The sequence below is a fragment of the Rutidosis leptorrhynchoides genome, chromosome 4, assembly GCF_046630445.1.
Source record: "Rutidosis leptorrhynchoides isolate AG116_Rl617_1_P2 chromosome 4, CSIRO_AGI_Rlap_v1, whole genome shotgun sequence".
In the NCBI taxonomy this organism is placed as follows: Eukaryota; Viridiplantae; Streptophyta; class Magnoliopsida; order Asterales; family Asteraceae; genus Rutidosis; species Rutidosis leptorrhynchoides.
In genome coordinates this window covers 20055890-20073950 of record NC_092336.1, presented here as the reverse complement: position 1 = coordinate 20073950, position 18061 = coordinate 20055890, and the positions used below count along the sequence as shown (strand labels likewise).

Sequence of the window (18061 nt, the reverse complement as noted above, 5' to 3'; positions counted from 1 at the left end):
ACATTGTCAATGACTACCTTATATTTTTTAGAAGCACAACTTACACTCTACAAGAATTAATCCACCAATATACCTACTATGAGGCTTGAACTCCCAACCTCTTTGATTGAAATACCGCTATAATTCCTTATTAGACTCATGTACATTAAGCGCATACATTATATTCGCAAGGATAACCTTTAAGCTGCATTTAGAAAAATCATAATTTTCATCTGATAGTTAAATTCGAAGGGCAAAGTATTAATCGTCAAGTAATTAAAACAGACTTTTGCGTAGTTAAATTATCATGGTTTCATTAAACACCAAATACATGATATACTTTTTAAAGTAGAGTATACATTATTTTTTTCTTTTAGTTTTATTTTACAAAATAAAAGATGAATTATAACGAGAGATTTTTCTCGTTTAAGTTACCCTGAAAAAATGTGTGCTATGTTAATATGATAACCCATTTATATTTATATTTATCTACTGTATATATGTAAGTAAAAATATGTCTTTTTTCATGAAGATGACGAGAAAAACCTTATCATTTATACATTATTTTTACTTTATTACTAAGAAAAACTCTAAATAAATGACTTGCTTTACTGCTTGCAAGCTTCGGTTTTTAGTTTTTTCTCGTGTATTTTTGATATCTTATCTCTTTTTGAAATTAAGATTGGTTATAAAGTTTTTATTTTTTGACAAAAGAAAAAAAAAATTTTCTAATGACAGGCCTAAAGGCTTTCAATAAGGATTTTAGACACATAAGTTTTGATTGAAATTGTACCACTGTTCAATGCATAATTTATTTGTTAAAGAAAGAACTCAAATAAAAAATAAAAAAATGACTTGCTTACAAAACTATTATTGTTATAATTCAGTAGGCTTATAACTACCTTTAATGGTTATAAGAACAAAGAGAGAAAAAGAGAGAAGAAGGAGAGAAGAAATATTGATATTGATATTTCAAGAGAAATGGTGCACCTTAAATGGTTACCATACATGTCTATTTATAGTATAAAATATTACTATGCAAGAAATATAATAATAATAAAATTAACATCCAATCTAGATATTTTATAACACAATCTAGATATTTTATAACACTCCCCCTTGGATGACAATTTTATTAGAGAATAACTATTACTGCCTCGTTAAAAACCTTGCTAAAGAAAACTCATTGGGATAAAACTTTAGCTAAGGGAAAAAGAGTGCAGCATAGAGTTGACTCCCCCTCAAATAGGCAACGCCTGAGTTGTTACATCTTCTGAACATGTCTCATGCCAATATTATGAACGTGTGTTCTGAAAATAGCAGTTGGCAGTGCTTTGGTATAAAGATCAGCAGAGTTGTTGATTGAACGTATCTCATTTTAATCTGGTTGTCTTTTACGAGATCTTGAGTATATGAGAAGAATCGGAGGTTTTCATCTGAAACTGTATCATCTAAATCTTTTATGTACAAGTTTAGCCCTTGTGATTTGTCTACAGTCTCCTTCATGGTTTGCTCAAACCCTTGTTTCAATTCCTATTCCTTTGTAGTCTTTTCTGAGCCTTACCAACATACCATTCTTTTCCATCAAACTTATGACCGTTAAGACCGTCTATGGCTTTGGCGCCTCGTCAGTATTTATATTTTGTTCAGTCACTTTTGATACTCTTCTTTCATTTGTATTATGCAAGCTGCATTATCTTCATATATAGTTGTTGGTGAAGATAGTTGTTAGTCTTTTATAGCGTTCTAGTCCACAAGAATCAATAATGATTTATGTCATTGATCTCAACCAAACACATTTTCGAGTAGTTTCATATAATGCAATCACTTCGTCATGATTTGATGATGATGTTGCAACAAGTGTTTGTTTTAAGAACGCCATGATTTTGTGGTATCTCCATTTAGGAATACATATCGAGTTTGAGATTTATCTTTATGAGGATTTGATGAATGACCTGCATATATATAATCAACCAAATCTTGTTTTGAAACGTTATAATAAAATAATTTTAAATCAGCAGTTTCTCAAGGGTATCAAAATATGTGTTTGATCCCGCTCCATTGTCATTTGAGCTGAATCTTGCCAACAAATTAACTGCAAGAGAAATGTCAGGTCTTGTACAATCTATAAGATACATAAGAACCTCAATTGCACTAAAATATGGAACTTCCGATCTGTTAAGATTTTCATGATCTTTCATTTCAAAATAATTCTTTAGAAGTTGAATGATTTCATAGATCTCTTTATTCGTTCATATGATGTTAAGAACATTGACATAAACAACTACGATCACATATCCGAACATTGTTTTTATAAAACATACGTGCAAAATAAGTTTATATGTATACCCCTTTTTTTTCAAGTAGTCATTTAATCGGTTATACTATTGTATCAATCCATATAAAAATCTTTGTGATTCAATGGAATACATTTATTTGAGTTTTGCATTAGATACTTATGATACCTTAAACCCTTCAGATATATTCATATATATATCACTATCAAGTGATTCACATAGATAAGTAGTAACAACATCCATGAGATGCATTTAAGTAACTACCAGGTTGATTAAGTATCTAATAAGTAATTGTATTCACTACATAAGGATAAGTTTTCTTCATAATTCATTTCTGGTCTTTGTGGGAAATATTGAGTTACAAGTCTAGTTTTGCCTTGTAACTTCATTTGCACATTTCTTTTCGGATAAAAATTCATTTATATCCCATATGTTTCACATCTTTAAAAGTGATAACGATTGATCCGAAAACTTTTCTTTTATCGAGCGATTCTAATTTAGCTCGTCTTGCTCCTTTCCATTGAGCTCAATCATGTCCACTTTGTATATTCAATGACAGATTTTAGTTTCAGATCATCATCTTTATTCATGATGTCATTGTAACATTATATGAAAATATCTCATAGAGATTTTAATTTCATTTTGGTTCCATAATATTGCATAATTTTATCGCAATTTTAGTATTTACATTTATCAATATCCTCTGCAGAAGGAATATTGATTTGTGGTTCTTCTTGAACACTTTCTCTTACCTCATTATCAGCTGATTTTCTTTTTCGAGGATTTTTATCTTCGGAACCAATTGATCTTCCACGTTTGATGCGTGGCAAAGACTCAACAGTGACATTATTGCCAGCTTTTGGAATTTCAGTTCGAGCTGGAGCATTTATTGCTGGTATATATGATTTAGTCACTTTTTTATATCTGTAAATGCATAAAGTAATTAATTTGCAAGTTCTTGCATATGCATTATTTTTGAACTTTCGTTTCACATTCTTTTGTGCGAGTTCAATATACCTTAATTGATGTTCACATCATGAAGCATCATTTTATTTTTTATTTTTATTTCTCCCCCTAATCTAGGGAACAATGTTTTATTAAAATGACAATCAGCAAAACGTGCTGTAAAAACATCACCCATCATGGGTTCAATATATCTTATGATTGAAGATGTTTTATATCCAAAATATATTATCATCTTTCTTTGAAGAACCATTTTATTGTGTTGTGGTGATACAATTGGAACATACACTGCACAACCAATGTTTTAAGGTAGAAAATATTTGGCTCTTGGCCAAAATCAAGTATTAAGTGAAAATATTTACGACTTCCACATGGTATAATGCGAATTAATGTCGCAGCATGTAAATTTACATGTCCACATATAAATATTGAGAGATTTGTACTCATTATCAATTGTCTAGTTATTAGCTGTAAGCGTTTATCTATTGATTCAGCTAAACCAATTTTGTGTATGCACATGAGCAACTGGATGTTCAACAACAATCCCTGTAGATATATAATGATCATTAAATGCTTGAGATGTTAACTCACCAGCATTATCAAGTCTCATCCTTTTAATGGTGTAATCAGAATAATGTGTTCTCAATTTAATAATTTGTGCAAAAAACTTTGCAAATGCCATATTACGTCTTGATAACATACAAATATGAGACCATCCGCTAGATGCGTCTATTAGAACCATGAAATATCAAAATGGTTCACATGATGGATGAATTGGTTCATATATCTTACCTTGAATTCTTTCAAGAAACATTTGTGATTCTTTTTCACAATATACTTTTCATTAATCACCATATGTGCTTTCCATTAATCACCATATGTGTTTTTTTTTTTTTTTTTATAAATCACCATATGTGGTTTTTTTTTATCATATATCCTTTTCACCATATACGCTTTTAATCATATGCGCTGTGTTTTTCACCATATGCGCTTTTAATCATATGCGATTTTCATCATATGCGTTGTGCTTTTCATCATATTCGCTTTTTATCATATGCGCTTATCATATGCGATGCGCTTTTTATCATATGCGCTTTTTTATGTGAATAGTAAATTAATTAATTTCGTTTTACTATTCATATGAATTAATTTAGATTTACTATTTTGTTAATTGAGTAATATATATATACATCATATACTTGTGACTCCGAAGGCTCAAATGAATTTGACCATATAGTTATACGTTGTACCTTGCACATTAATTTTCAGTAGAAGCTTTAGATGCATATTATTTTCAGTAGAAGCTTTAGATGCACTTTTTTTTAATCACCAAATACCACAAACACTTTGTTTGCGTTTGTTCATAGTCATCAATGAAAACCATTTTCTTTAATTTTATTTTATACAATAAAATTAACGCATCATTATTCTTTTCAAAAACAATAATCTATTGTTATTGTTCACTTGTGCCATGTTTAACAACAAAAGTCAACAACCTCTGTCTTGTTTGTTGTGGCAACCAAAAACAACCTTTGCTTTTGTTACCGAGAATCCAAGACCAAAAAACAATTAATTTTTAATTAATCTTTTATCAAAACCATAAATGATTTTATTGATCTACGTTGATATGGCCATAAAGAATTGACGGCTGACCTACTTTTGTAAGTGTATTTCGGCTATCATCCCGAAAACGCACAACGACCTTTTTTTTTTTTTTTATGAACTATTTGTTTCATATCTAGCTTAGGCAATTATTGTGAACATTTGGTCCCTATAAGAGCATTTATTTTTTAGACTTTTAGTTGATTTGTACTTGTCACAATTAGGGATAGCACCTGCGGGTCGTGGATGCGGATCCATTGGATCCATCACCCGTACCCGCGGATTTTTTTTAAGAGACATCCAATTGAACCCTTGTTCGTTGAAACAATTTGACTATATTTTTACTCCCCATTATTAAACGGGCCATTTTGATGCACACTCTTAAAAAAATAATTTGTTTTTTAAGTTTTATTATTCAACCTCCTTTTTTCAACGGTCACGTTTTTAACAAAACATTTGACAAGTTTGGAAAAAAGTTTTTTATTGATTATCATCAAAAGTTTTCTATTGTCACTCTACTGGATGGAATTATGGCATACAACCAAAATTGCAACCCAACACTACATAAAAACAAAAAGGTTGTTTTTAATTAACATATGTATATGTGTTAAACTCGGAATAATAATAACTTATTTTAGAAAATTAACATAAGACATGTTGAAACATTTTTGTCACATTTAGCTCATCAAGTCTAATACTTATCATTGATAGATTTTATCACGTCTAGGAGATGTTTACTTTTTTCTTGTATTAAGTCCTACTTTCATTTACCTTTGTTTGAAAAAAAGTTTTTTTTTACTTTGCTTTCCCCCTTTCTGTAAAACTCATTTAAACACTTTCTTTGTTTGTTTTTTTTTTTAAAAAAAAAACTTCCTTTTTTTTACGTTACCCGTAAATTATAAATATATAAAAAAAACTTTTTGTTTAAATTTTTTTTTCTAGTTTTTAAAAGGCCACTTGACCAATTTTTTAATTCTTTCACAACACCTGATATCGTGATCGTGACCTTTCACCAAAGCAAGAGATATTCTTGATAAACTAAACACGGACTCGTGTTTGAAATTGTCGGCCACAAAAAAATTCATTTGATAAAAGTATATATATTTTTTTAGTTATAGAAGGAGACCACTTCATTTTCAATACTTCATTTTTGACAAAAAACTATTCCATTTTACCATCCTTTTTTTTCTTACTTTAACTTTTAAGATATACTTTTAATAAAAATACAAACTACTTTTTCTTATTTTAACTTTTAAGATTTACTTTTAATAAAAATACAAACTACTTTTTGTATTTTAACTTTTAAGATTTACTTTTAATAAAAGTACAAACTACTTTTTCTTATTTTAACTTTTAAGATTTACTTTTAATAAAAATACAAACTATTTTTTTATTTTAACTTTTAAAATTATAAATTTAAGAATAAACATTAGTATGCATAAAATAAATAATGATTAATTGCATAAGTAATCATAAATGTTAGATAACATATAAAGACCCCGTCGTATTCGTATTGATCGGAATTAATCTCGACCCATGGTACCGTGTTGTCAAATGACGTGTTGCGTACATAAAGTACCGTGTTGTCAAATGACGTGTTGCGTACAATCATGAGGTCTTATTAACATAAATATAAATGTTAGTGAAGTTAATAAGAGTTAGATTACAGAAAATATAATTCAGGCGGTATAACCGACCATATATAACTTAAATAACATAAATATAAATGTTAGTGAAGTTAATAGGAGTTAGATTACAGAAAATATAATTCAGGCGGTATAACCGACCATATATAACTTAAATAACATAAATATAAATGTTAGTGAAGTTAATAAGAGTTAGTAAACATAAATGATAGTTAGGCGACAGTGTCGACCATATATAATTTAGGTGGCAGAGCCAACCATATAATAAGAACAATACAAATGCACTAAGAACTTAATAAAAATTAGTAGTTCAAAATGTTAGTAGAAGTTTGATATATTCGAGTCTGAAAATTATTAATAATTTCATACCTTGATCACTGACTTGTGATCGTTTGAGATATCCTTTGATTACATTAAGCTCTTCGTGCTGATAACGTGTTATAATTCAGTAGGCTTATAACTACCTTTAATGGTTATAAGAACAAAGAGAGAAAAAGAGAGAAGAAGGAGAGAAGAAATATTGATATTGATATTTCAAGAGAAATGATGCACCTTAAATGGTTACCATACATGTCTATTTATAGTATAAAATATTACTATGCAAGAAATATAATAATAATAAAATTAACATCCAATCTAGATATTTTATAACACAATCTAGATATTTTATAACAATTATCTATATCTATGGAAAAAGTTGTTAAAAAATCCACCCAAAGTCGCATCCATAGAAGATGCCTCGGTATAAAACCGGTCACACGGGTACATCACACGTGGACGTACAGATTTCCACAAACCATTTTGAACGGTAAAAAAACCTCAATCTTTCTCCACACAATTTGTTGTTGTTGTTGTTGTTCTTGTTGTTGCTACACTCATCAGATATGAGTTGCAGAACTACCTTGAATCCTTTGACAACACACACAACTTATACTTCAAATATTCTTGTTTCTAACGTTAATCCCACCTCTTTCCTCAAATTCACAACTAGAATAAGAACAAGAACAAATTCAAATACAAACCACAAAAATAAGAAATCCAGATTCAAAACTTATTGTTATGCAGGTTTCTTGGAACTACCACTTCTTCCTTTTCCTTCTGATCAGGTTTCTTTCTTCTTTTTTTTTTTTTTTTTTTTTTTTTTGCCTATGAATGAAAATATTGGTTCCTTTAACTTTATAAAATAAAAATAGCTTTAGAATTTGTATATATTAATAGTTTATACCATTGACCCTTGTGATGGTATTGTAGGTAATGGTTCCATCAGAAACTAAGACACTTCACTTATTTGAAGCAAGATACCTCAAGTTGTTGGATGAGGTAAAGTTAATATCATGTAGCAATTTCGACCCATTATCAGTCTATAAATGAGTCATCTTAAAAGGGGCCTATGTGTAACATAAGTAATAATTACTAGCTTTAGTAATGATATATGCTCCTACTAATCATCCTAACTTTAGGATATTGACACATGGAAATATCAAGATATAGTCTGTGCGAGAAAATTAGCAAATTCCACATTTCAATTTGTTGAAGTATTAGGAGAATTATTAGGATGAAATGGTAGAATAAAAATTTGTTTTCAGTTAATACGTCCTAAACCATTTTAATTATTATTTAAGTAAAATAGTGTATAGTGTATGTAAGTATGTAACCTTCACTAAGAGCCCACTGGGTGGGGCCTAAAATCCTTGTAAGAGGTCTTCGGGTTTAAATTTTGTGGTGGCCAAGGAAGGGAATCCGGTCAGGTCGCATTCAAGAGTAAAAAAAGTCATTTTACCGGATAACTCGAACAGCGAAAACCTTACTACTTTTAGTGTATGTAATCATTATTGGCACGCACATTGTTAATACGAAACTTACATTGTCTGGACAAAACCCTTTGATCCAACCCAGCTCGTTATGAGAAGCCAAAAATCGTCTGCCCGAGGTATCCTGTAAACATACTTAATATGAATCTTTGTGTAATTACAGTGTTTATTGAAAAAGAAGAAACTTTTTGTGCATTTTGTGTTGGATCCCATTGTTGTTAGTTCAACGTCCACAGAACCATCCTTTGCTGCTAGATATGCTTGTTTGGTGGTTATAGACAAGGTAAGCTTCTAGTTGCTATCAGATTTTTTAAGAAAAGTATCTTTTTCCATCTTTTTCGGTGAAACTCAGTGTTCTCAGTTTTGTGACAGGTTGAACAATTAGATGTTGGGGCCTTAGTTTCTATTAGAGGACTTGGTCGTGTCACGCTAGTTCAATTTGCAAAGGTAACAAAAGATGTAATTTAAGTTTTATTTTGTTAGCTCACCTCTTCTGCAATGTCTATGTCTATTTATATGAATAGAGGTGGTAATATCATATCCATTTTCTTATAAACGCTTGGGTTGTGATTTGTTTTAGATTGATCAAATTAAAATATTTGGCTTAAACTAAAATGGTTCAGATGAGTAGGAAGTCGCCCAATGGCTATTTCATTGCATACAACTTTCTAGATTGCTTTCATTCCAAACATGGAGATTATTATTGTAAGAACATTGTTTTATAGCCGGACTTTGGGTATGTTTGGTAAAACTAGTTGGTAGCCGGTAGTTGTTAGTTTTTTAGATGTATTTAGGTGTTTGCCATAGTAGCTAAATCTGTTAAAAAAAGAGTAACTGACAAAAGTTAGGAGCTTTGTCTCAAACGCTACTTCTACTAACTTTTAACTTCTAGTTTTTTCCATCCTTCTAAAAGCTTTAGGCTCGTGTAACCAAGCGAAGCTTTTATTAGATATTAGCTTTTTTATAAAAACTAGAAGCTCCTAAAATATGTCCGTGTGTCAGTTTGATACTTTTCCACCCATACTTTCATGGTTGCATGTTTTGACCCGTAACCTAACCTGGCTGATCATCACATTTTTCATTTTTTACTTTAAAGATGACTTTTAAGCAGTGTTGCAGAACTCGGAATCACTAGACGAGAACTCGGTCAAACTTGATCAAACTCGGTCAACACTCGGGATTACTCGGGAAATCAGTCAAAACTCGGCCAAAACTCAGGATTAGTTGGAAAAGGTCAAAACTTGGTCAAAGTCAAACGTGGTCAACATTCAAGTACTCCCCGAGTTGCCGAGTGCTCCCTAAACAGTCCCGGCCGAGTACTCTCTTAGTAGCGATTTTTGCAACCTTGCTTTTAAGTATGTATTATTATTTAAGTTGCTTACTTTCATTGATTCTGCAGGCAGAACCTTTCTTAGAAGGTATCGTATTACCCTTGAAGGACAACACACCACAGAATGAAACTGAAATAAGTTCGAAAATTCTGGAACTGAAAGAAGCTATTCGTGGTTTAAATAGCTTGGAAATAAAATTAAAGGTTAATTTCCATTACCGTATACTATAATACTCGAAAAAAAAATTAACGTTATAGGTGTGTTGTTTTGCATGCTTATTGGTTAGGCTGCCAAGGATGAACCATTGCAGACGCAAACAGCAAACTCTTTAGAATGGGCTCTAAAAGAACCTTCTGTAGACTGTGGAGAAGGTTTCATTCCATCATTTGCTGAACGTGTGTCCTTCGCTGCTTTTCAAAATGTTTCAGGTAAATAACTTTCTTTTTAAATTGTGACCTTACTAATTGATTATAATTCCAATAATCTTCTGATAAATTGTACATGGATGTTATAATGACAGGATCAACACATTCAGAAATGTTAAGATTGCAGGAAGAAAAACTGAAAGCAATGGATGTTAAAGAAACAATAGAACGACTAGAACACTCTTTGAGTTTTGTCAAAAACTGTGCCTCAATGACTGCAGCCAAGCTTGCTATTCAGTCCTTGAACATGCAATAATGATTACTGTATTGTAGATCTTCACATTAAATAGTCTGTTTAATTCTTTAATTTATAGTTGTCTATACATATGACTACAATTTGAATGAGGTTTCTTCATACATAAAATGTCATATTTTCCCACTCATTTTTTATATTTACATATACATTTATATTAAAGAGCATGCATTTGACACTTTTCCTTTAATCAAGCACAATATATATGTCATGTACTTGCAGCAATTTAAAACTCCCAAATTGATGAATCAGGTGACACCACCTAAATAGATTTGATTGTACATCATATGTAATATGTATGTATTATAAATAAATAAAAAAAAGACATGAGCAGAATATATTACTCATCTTCTAATTCATACAAAAGTTAAAATCAAAAGCCTTTTTGTTGATTCTGAAACATCATCAATCTTCACTATAATACTTCCACATAATTCCACAACTCTCATTTTTCAATCCTGATTAATTAGCAAAACATTTGGTAAAAGAATTTCATACTAATGCTGCAAAATATCTACACACCAGTAATGAAAGCATAACATATTACTTAAAGTGACAAAACTGACCTTGGCAACTGGCGTATCAAATTTTTGAGAGCAATCTGAGTATGCAGAACCAATACCAATTCCCGCACCAAAGGCAATTGCTGCCCAGCGTGTAACCGGGGAACCTAGCAATGAATATTTATAAAACAATTCACATGTTAGTATAAATTGAACTATCCGAATATTTACATATTACTACAGTTATATAGTATTCACTTTTCAACAATTATTTCGAAATTATATATTCTTATCACAATATCAACATTAAATCGGTTTATCTTATATCCAACATAAGGTAATGTCGGTATTACACACAATCAGTGTATCTAAAATAAACAGTAAACGGCGAGTACTTAAAAATGTTAATATGGCACTTGAACAATACCTACCTTAGGACTGATTCCGGCAGGTGTCATGATAATCTTTCAATTAGATTAACAATATGTTTTCCCTGTCGGATATATGTCTATTTACAATTGTTTATGTACATTTCTAACAGATATAATGGAATAATGTATATGTATGCCAACCAAGTAGTCAAAGGTGTACATCAAAGCAAGAATAATGCCCACTAAAATATCAATTTTGGTTTCATTGAAGCCACTTTCAGCCAAGAACTTGTAAGGCTGAAAATGCCCTTACAAATTCATATTGAGTATCGCTTGCTAGATTAGGGTTAACGTACCAGATTGGGTGACCTAAACATACAATATCCATTTGTAAGATATATGAAAAGTTGACAAGACATTTTCTGTTTTAGCAATGATAACATTTCACTGAAAGTGCATTTAATATGTGACAACTACGGATTAGATAACATGTCTTGTCCCTGCCATACCCAAGAAAGCTACTTAACGGAAATTTGATCGACAATAAATGTTTTAAAGAAGGTACTTCTAACCACCTTAGTATTTTAGAATCTCTTTGTTGGGCCTTGACATCTTGAGGTGGCCAGGGAAGGGTTGGAAATAGCCAGGAACAGTGGCGGAACTAGGATTTTTTTCACCGGGGGAAAAAAGAACTTAAAACCGTAGCAATTTTTTTAGGAAAAATATGGAGGTTTTGGGGGGGAAAAATTGAGGTTTCTAGGGAAATTATGGAGGTTTTTGGACAAACTCTTAAGGTTTTTGGGCAAAATTTGAAGGTTTTGTGGCAAAATTTGGAGAAATTTGGGCAAAATTTGAAGGTTTTGGGGCAAAATATGTAGGTTTTGGGGCAAAAAAAATCCACTAGGGGAAAAATCGAAAAACCCAAAATTTTTACACTGAAAATTGCAAATCCACTGGGGGCGGGCGCCCTACCCTGCCCCCAAATAGTTACGCCCCTGATTCCTGGGTTGTGTACGGTAAAGTATGGGGTTGGATTACTCGTCCTCCAGGTAACCCGAACAGGGAAACCCGAACTTCATATGGAATAAATATTGTATACAAGGCAATAAAGTAGTCGGTCAAGGCCTTGTCGGGACTAATCGGTCAGGACCTTGCCAGCTGTCAGGACTAATCGGCCAGGACCTTGTCGGGACTACTCCGGGACTAATTGTATGTCGATCAACTTTGACTTAGATTGGATATGACATGCGTTGACCGAATAAATACGACTATAACCTATTAAATCTGACTTTGACTTACTAAATTGGACTTTTATAACTTTCACCGAATAAATCAACCAAGTCGAAGACTACTCGGACAACTTCAAATTCACAACCAGTTGGGTGACTTTTACAACCATGATTGTATAGACGGAATATAGTGTTGCTATACAAAAGAGCGCAAATACGTCGAAAGAATTTACTTGACATCTTGAATGTTGATGACATACACAAGTAGATTATCAACGAACAAAATTAGGTAACATGAATGGAAACTTGAATGCAAGTCATTCTACATATTTTGCTACATCTACAAATTTGTTTCTTGCCACACCATCTTATCTTAAGACCTTGACCTTCTCCTGCAACCTAAGTATCCTTTTCATTAACTCCATATATTCTCTTTAATCCACATAGTTAACATACAATCAACCTAAATACCCAATTATACCACGAAACCTAAGAAATTGTTTGGGTAAATCGAATTATATTCAGAATAGAAAAGAAATAAAATACTATAAACCATTATCAATATAACTAGGTGAGATTCAATCACAACATTATCAAACGGAACTAAGTAGTGGTTTAAACCTGGCTCCATATTTCAAATATATATGGTTACATGTTTATTAATTAGTAATACAAACTTTTTGAATCACACAAGAAATTAGTACTTATCAAGTTGGAAGAAAAAATTTGCAAAATAGGAAAAACATTTAAATTAACTAAATAGTGTAAAAATACTAGTAATAAATTTAAGCCCCCCAACACAACCACGCCTGATTAAAATTCTAACTCCACACACAATGGCCGATCGATTTCATCATTTACGAGTCCAAAAGAAGAACACAATGTTGACAAACAAATACGATAGCTGTAGGGTTTAACAATTATCAGAAGCTACAGAAACAGAACACATAAAAACCAGTTACTAACTTATTCATTAATCCAGTGATAGTGCTCGTCCATAAAAGACCATATGTTACATACGGAATTAGGCCAAATCCTACGCATAGTTGTAGAATGGTATTCCTACTTAATAATGTTCTAATTAATAAGTTCTTTTAATTTATTTTGCAGTTTTGTTCCTAAACTAGCAAATATTTACGTTTCTACAGATCAAACAATTCTAATACTTTACATTTATATTCAAATCATTAAGAAGTATATTTGTAGGTTTGACAAACCAGCAAGATAAACAAATCTTGCATTTCTGAAGTTCATCTATGTTGTGATTAAGCATTATTAGTTCCATCTCATAACGGATTCCCCCATTCAAAAACAAGATTATTTCCCCCCAAAAAAATATTAGGTTTTTAATTTCATTACTAGGTAAAAGGTTCAGTAAATTGATACAAGAAAATGCATATTTGGTGTCGGATTTTAAATTATAGAGTATATGTAGAATTAGTTCAATTTATAATTTAGCTACAATTTCATCCAATTGTTACAAAAATCGAATGAGTTCACATATACACATTATTCAATTCAAGTGTATCGAAACAAATCAATTTCCGCTATCCAAAAACATTAAACAAAAAAATATATAGAGTAATTACATAAAATATGTATCAAATAACTAACGATGTGCAATAAAAACTCACGGAAAAGTAAAAGTCCGGCGAGAGCACCGGAAGCAGAGGCGTATGCGAATCGACGAAGACCTAAATCTAAGCAAGCATCCCATTTTGCATTCAGATCATATTGAGGCGGAATCTGTTCATTTTCTGACATATTTTTTTTGGATTCAAGATCTAGTTGGTTCGATCTTTTGATTTACTGCAAACAGAAGGGGGAAATTGTTACCCAGGGTTTTCACGAGCCGACGAAAGGAGATGATGTTTGATTCATACGTTCTGAAATTAATGGCATAATCGTAAATAATGGATGCCCAAAATGATTTATTTTTTACGTTTGGGCTTGTAGAAAGTTATCTGGGCCACCTTCGTTATGGGCATTTCTGTATCTGGGCCACTACTCAGTAATCTGCTATTTTAAGGCCTTATAAGTAACTCATTATAAGTGACTTATAATGAGTAGCTTTTTTTCTTTTTTCTTTTAATATTTGCATCTCTATCTCTATTTGCTTTATTTTCCATCGGTTTTACCTTTATCGTTTTGATTAATTACTTTAGTTTTTTCAACAAAAAAAAAAAAAAGTTTCATCTTGTCTTTATATACGTAAAGCTCTGTATATATTTAAAAAACCGAGACCGTGAAAACGACAACAAATGAGGAAGACACAATTGATAATCTCTACTTGTATGGTTTGTTAATGACTTAATAGATCATATTGTAGAAATAACAAAGTTTGGGAACAGAGTTACCAGCAACCAGACTAGGTTTGACAAATGTGAACATATGTACTTAATATGCTTGCGCGAGTAGTATCAATGTACACACATGTCTGCCCCTCTACCTTAGAGTAGAGGGTTGATTTTCTATTTACGCATTAATAGTTGCAAGTTTATCTACATCTCGCATAATTGAGAATTGCTACAGTTGTACATATGCATAAGGTTTATAATGGGTCAAACGAACATCTCTTTCTACGGTTAGGCCAGGAGTCTCTTGGCCCACTTTTGGATATAACATTGTGCACAACATATAAATTCAATCTTTTGCAAATTTTGGTACTGTAGATTATGAACGGTAATTAATGAGTTAGTGATGATAGATAAGGTCGGAAAGTAATTGGCAAGAATTTAGACCCGGCTTTGTTGGCAAAACACAACACGCAAGATGATAGGGAGAACAAATGTGTTGGATAAGACACAAAAAGGATTACAATTTGCCACTAATGAACAGTGATTTCGAAGCTTTAAATGACATTGCATCTGAGAGCCTAGCGGTTGGATATATATCTAGGAATCTTTAAAAGAGTCGCATGTTTAATAGCTATTAACTACACTTTTGAACATTTCCTTAAAAAAAAAAAGTAAATTAGAAGCTTAAGCCACATCAAAATTAGTAGAGTACCAAGTATAATATTCTCTCCATTAGTATATTCATAGTTCACCATTCCATTTTAAATTGTCTTACACTTATACACTTTAGTTCACCTACATAAGTATATAAAAATAATAAGGTAAAGTTCTTTTTTGTGTCATAATATTTACATATAAGACAAAAAGAAAGGTAAAAGGTAAAGGATAAATGCGTAAACTAAAGAAAAAGTACATTGTAACAATGAGATTTCTTAAACAATGTATTTTTTGTTTAAGAATTACTAGCTTAAGACCCGCGAATTCGCGGGTTTCGTCAATAAAAATTATAAATATAATATATTATGGATGAACAAATAAATGTAATCGACAAAAGGGGACCTACTTTCGCACGATGAATAGATAAGGACGCTATGAGCAAGACTTCTTGAAGGCTTGCTTCCATTCGAAATAGTTTTGACTCCAAAAAAGTCGTTTTGCTATTTCTAAAGGTGAATTTGGAACTTTCAGATTTTACGATAATTATTACCTTTGCATTTGAACTCTTATGCATACTTAAATACCATTTTGATACTTGTTTTTTATGAAACACTTTATTTAAGTTCATTGAGAATATTGTTTGGTTTAATATATCCCTACTAGCCACAAATCGTTACTTGAATACTGACATCTTAGTCTAATGGTTCGATTATTTTGTAACACTTTTTGGTATCTCTTAATTCATAACTCTATAATTGTTTTTATTTTTATATTTTATATTGAATAAAAATATATTTGACTATAGTTTCATTTCGATAATAATTCATGGCCGCAAAACACATTTTTGAGCACATTACGTTGGCCACATAATAGGGCCAAATTATGTGGCAATCATGCTAAAAATCTTCAGTTGAAAATTGGACCCACTTTCGCACGATGAATTGATAACGACGCTATGAGCATGACTTCCTAAAGGCTTACCTCCATTCGAAATAGTTTTAACGCCGAAAAAGTCTTTTTGCTATTTCTAAAGGTGAATTTTGAACTTTCAGAGTTTACGATAATTATTAACTTTGCATTTGAAATCTTATACATATTTAAATACCATTTTGATACTTGTTTTTTATGTAACACTTAATCTAGGTTCATTGAGAATATTTTCGGGGTTAATATATCCCTAATAGCCACAAATCCTTACACGTTTACTGACATCTTGGTTTAATGGTTCGATTATTTTGTGACACTTTTTGATATCTTTCAATTCATAACTCTATAATTGTTTCTATTTTAATATTTTATATTGAATGCAAATATATTTGACTATAGTTTCGTTTCGATAATAATTCATGGCCGAAAAATACATTTTTGAGCACATTACGTTGGCCACACAATCGGGCCAAATTATGTGGCACTCATGCTAGAAAAACTTCAGTTGAAAATTGGACTCACTTTCGCACAATGAATTGATAACGATGTTATAAGCAAGACTTCCTAAAGGCTTGCTTCCATTCGAAATAGTTTTGACGCAGAAAAAGTCGTTTTGTTATTTCTAAAGGTGAATTTTGAACTTTCAGATTTTACGATAATTATTACCTTTGCATTTGAACTCTTATGCATATTTAAATACCATTTTGATACTTGTTTTTTATGTGACACTTTATTTAGGTTCATTGAGAATATTTTTGGGGTTAATATATCCCTACTAGCCACAAATCCTTACTCGTTTAGTGAGATCTTGATTTAATGGTTCGATTATTTTGTGACACTTTTTGATATCTCTCAATTCATAACTCTATAATTGTTTCTATTTTAGAATTTAATATTGAATGAAAATATATGTCTATAGTTTCGTTTCGATAATAATTCATGGCCGCAAAATACAGTTTTGAGCACATTACGTTGGCCACATAATCGGGCCAAATTATGTGGCAACAATGCTAAAAAAAAATTCGGTTGAAAACTGGACCCACTTTCTCACGATGAATAGATAACGAGGCTATGAGCAAGACTTCCTGAAGGCTTGCTTCCATTCGAAATAGTTTTGACGTCGAAAAAGTAATTTTGCTATTTCTAAAGGTGAATTTTGAACTTTCAGATATTACCATTATTATTACCTTTGCATTTGAACTCATATGCATATTTAAATATCATTTTGATACTTTTTTTTATGTAACACTTTAATTAGGTTCATTGAGAATATTTTTGGGGTTAATATATCCCTACTAGCCACATATCTTTACACATTTACTGACATCTTGGTTTAATGGTTCGATTATTTTGTGACGCTTTTTGATATCTCTCAATTCATAACTCTATAATTGTTTCTATTTTAAAATTTCATATTGAAAGAAAATATATTTGACTATAGATTCGTTTCGATAATAATTCTTGACCGCAAAACACATTTTTTAGCACATTACGATGGCCACATAATCGGGCCAAATTATGTGGCAAGCATGCTAAAAAACTGTGACAACCCGGAAATTTCTGATCAAATTTAAACTTTATCTCTATATTATTCTGACACGATAATCAAAGTTTGTTAAGTTGAATCTCAAAAATTTTAAACTGTGTTCATACATTCATTTAACCTCGACCAAATTCCGACGATTCTCGAACCATTATATAAATAAATATGATTATATATGTATATATATATATTATAACTTGAGAACGTTAACAAAGTATTTGATGAAT

General features: G+C 31.2%; 2 protein-coding genes across 3 annotated transcripts; one reads left to right on the top strand and one right to left on the bottom strand.

Moving 5' to 3' along the window:
- Nucleotides 1-7696: 7696 nt before the first annotated feature.
- Nucleotides 7697-10437, top strand: LOC139839917 (uncharacterized). Of its 2 annotated transcripts, none has more exons than XM_071830129.1 (6): nt 7697-7807; nt 8462-8581; nt 8671-8745; nt 9737-9832; nt 9916-10057; nt 10150-10437. In XM_071830129.1, the coding sequence occupies exons 1-6, from the start codon at nt 7742-7744 to the stop codon at nt 10308-10310; spliced, it is 660 nt and encodes a 219-aa protein (XP_071686230.1). In that variant the 5' UTR covers nt 7697-7741; the 3' UTR covers nt 10311-10437. The 2 variants fall into 2 exon arrangements, with proteins under 2 accessions (XP_071686230.1, XP_071686229.1); XM_071830128.1 differs by having other exon boundaries at nt 9698-9832.
- Nucleotides 10438-10528: 91 nt separating this feature from the next.
- On the bottom strand, nt 10529-14236 carry LOC139843664 (MICOS complex subunit MIC10-like). The gene is made up of 3 exons (XM_071833784.1): nt 14045-14236; nt 10874-10977; nt 10529-10765 (listed from the first exon to the last, which is right to left on the bottom strand). The coding sequence occupies exons 1-3, from the start codon at nt 14172-14174 to the stop codon at nt 10760-10762; spliced, it is 240 nt and encodes a 79-aa protein (XP_071689885.1). The 5' UTR covers nt 14175-14236; the 3' UTR covers nt 10529-10759.
- Between the last annotated feature and the right edge of the window lie 3825 nt (nt 14237-18061).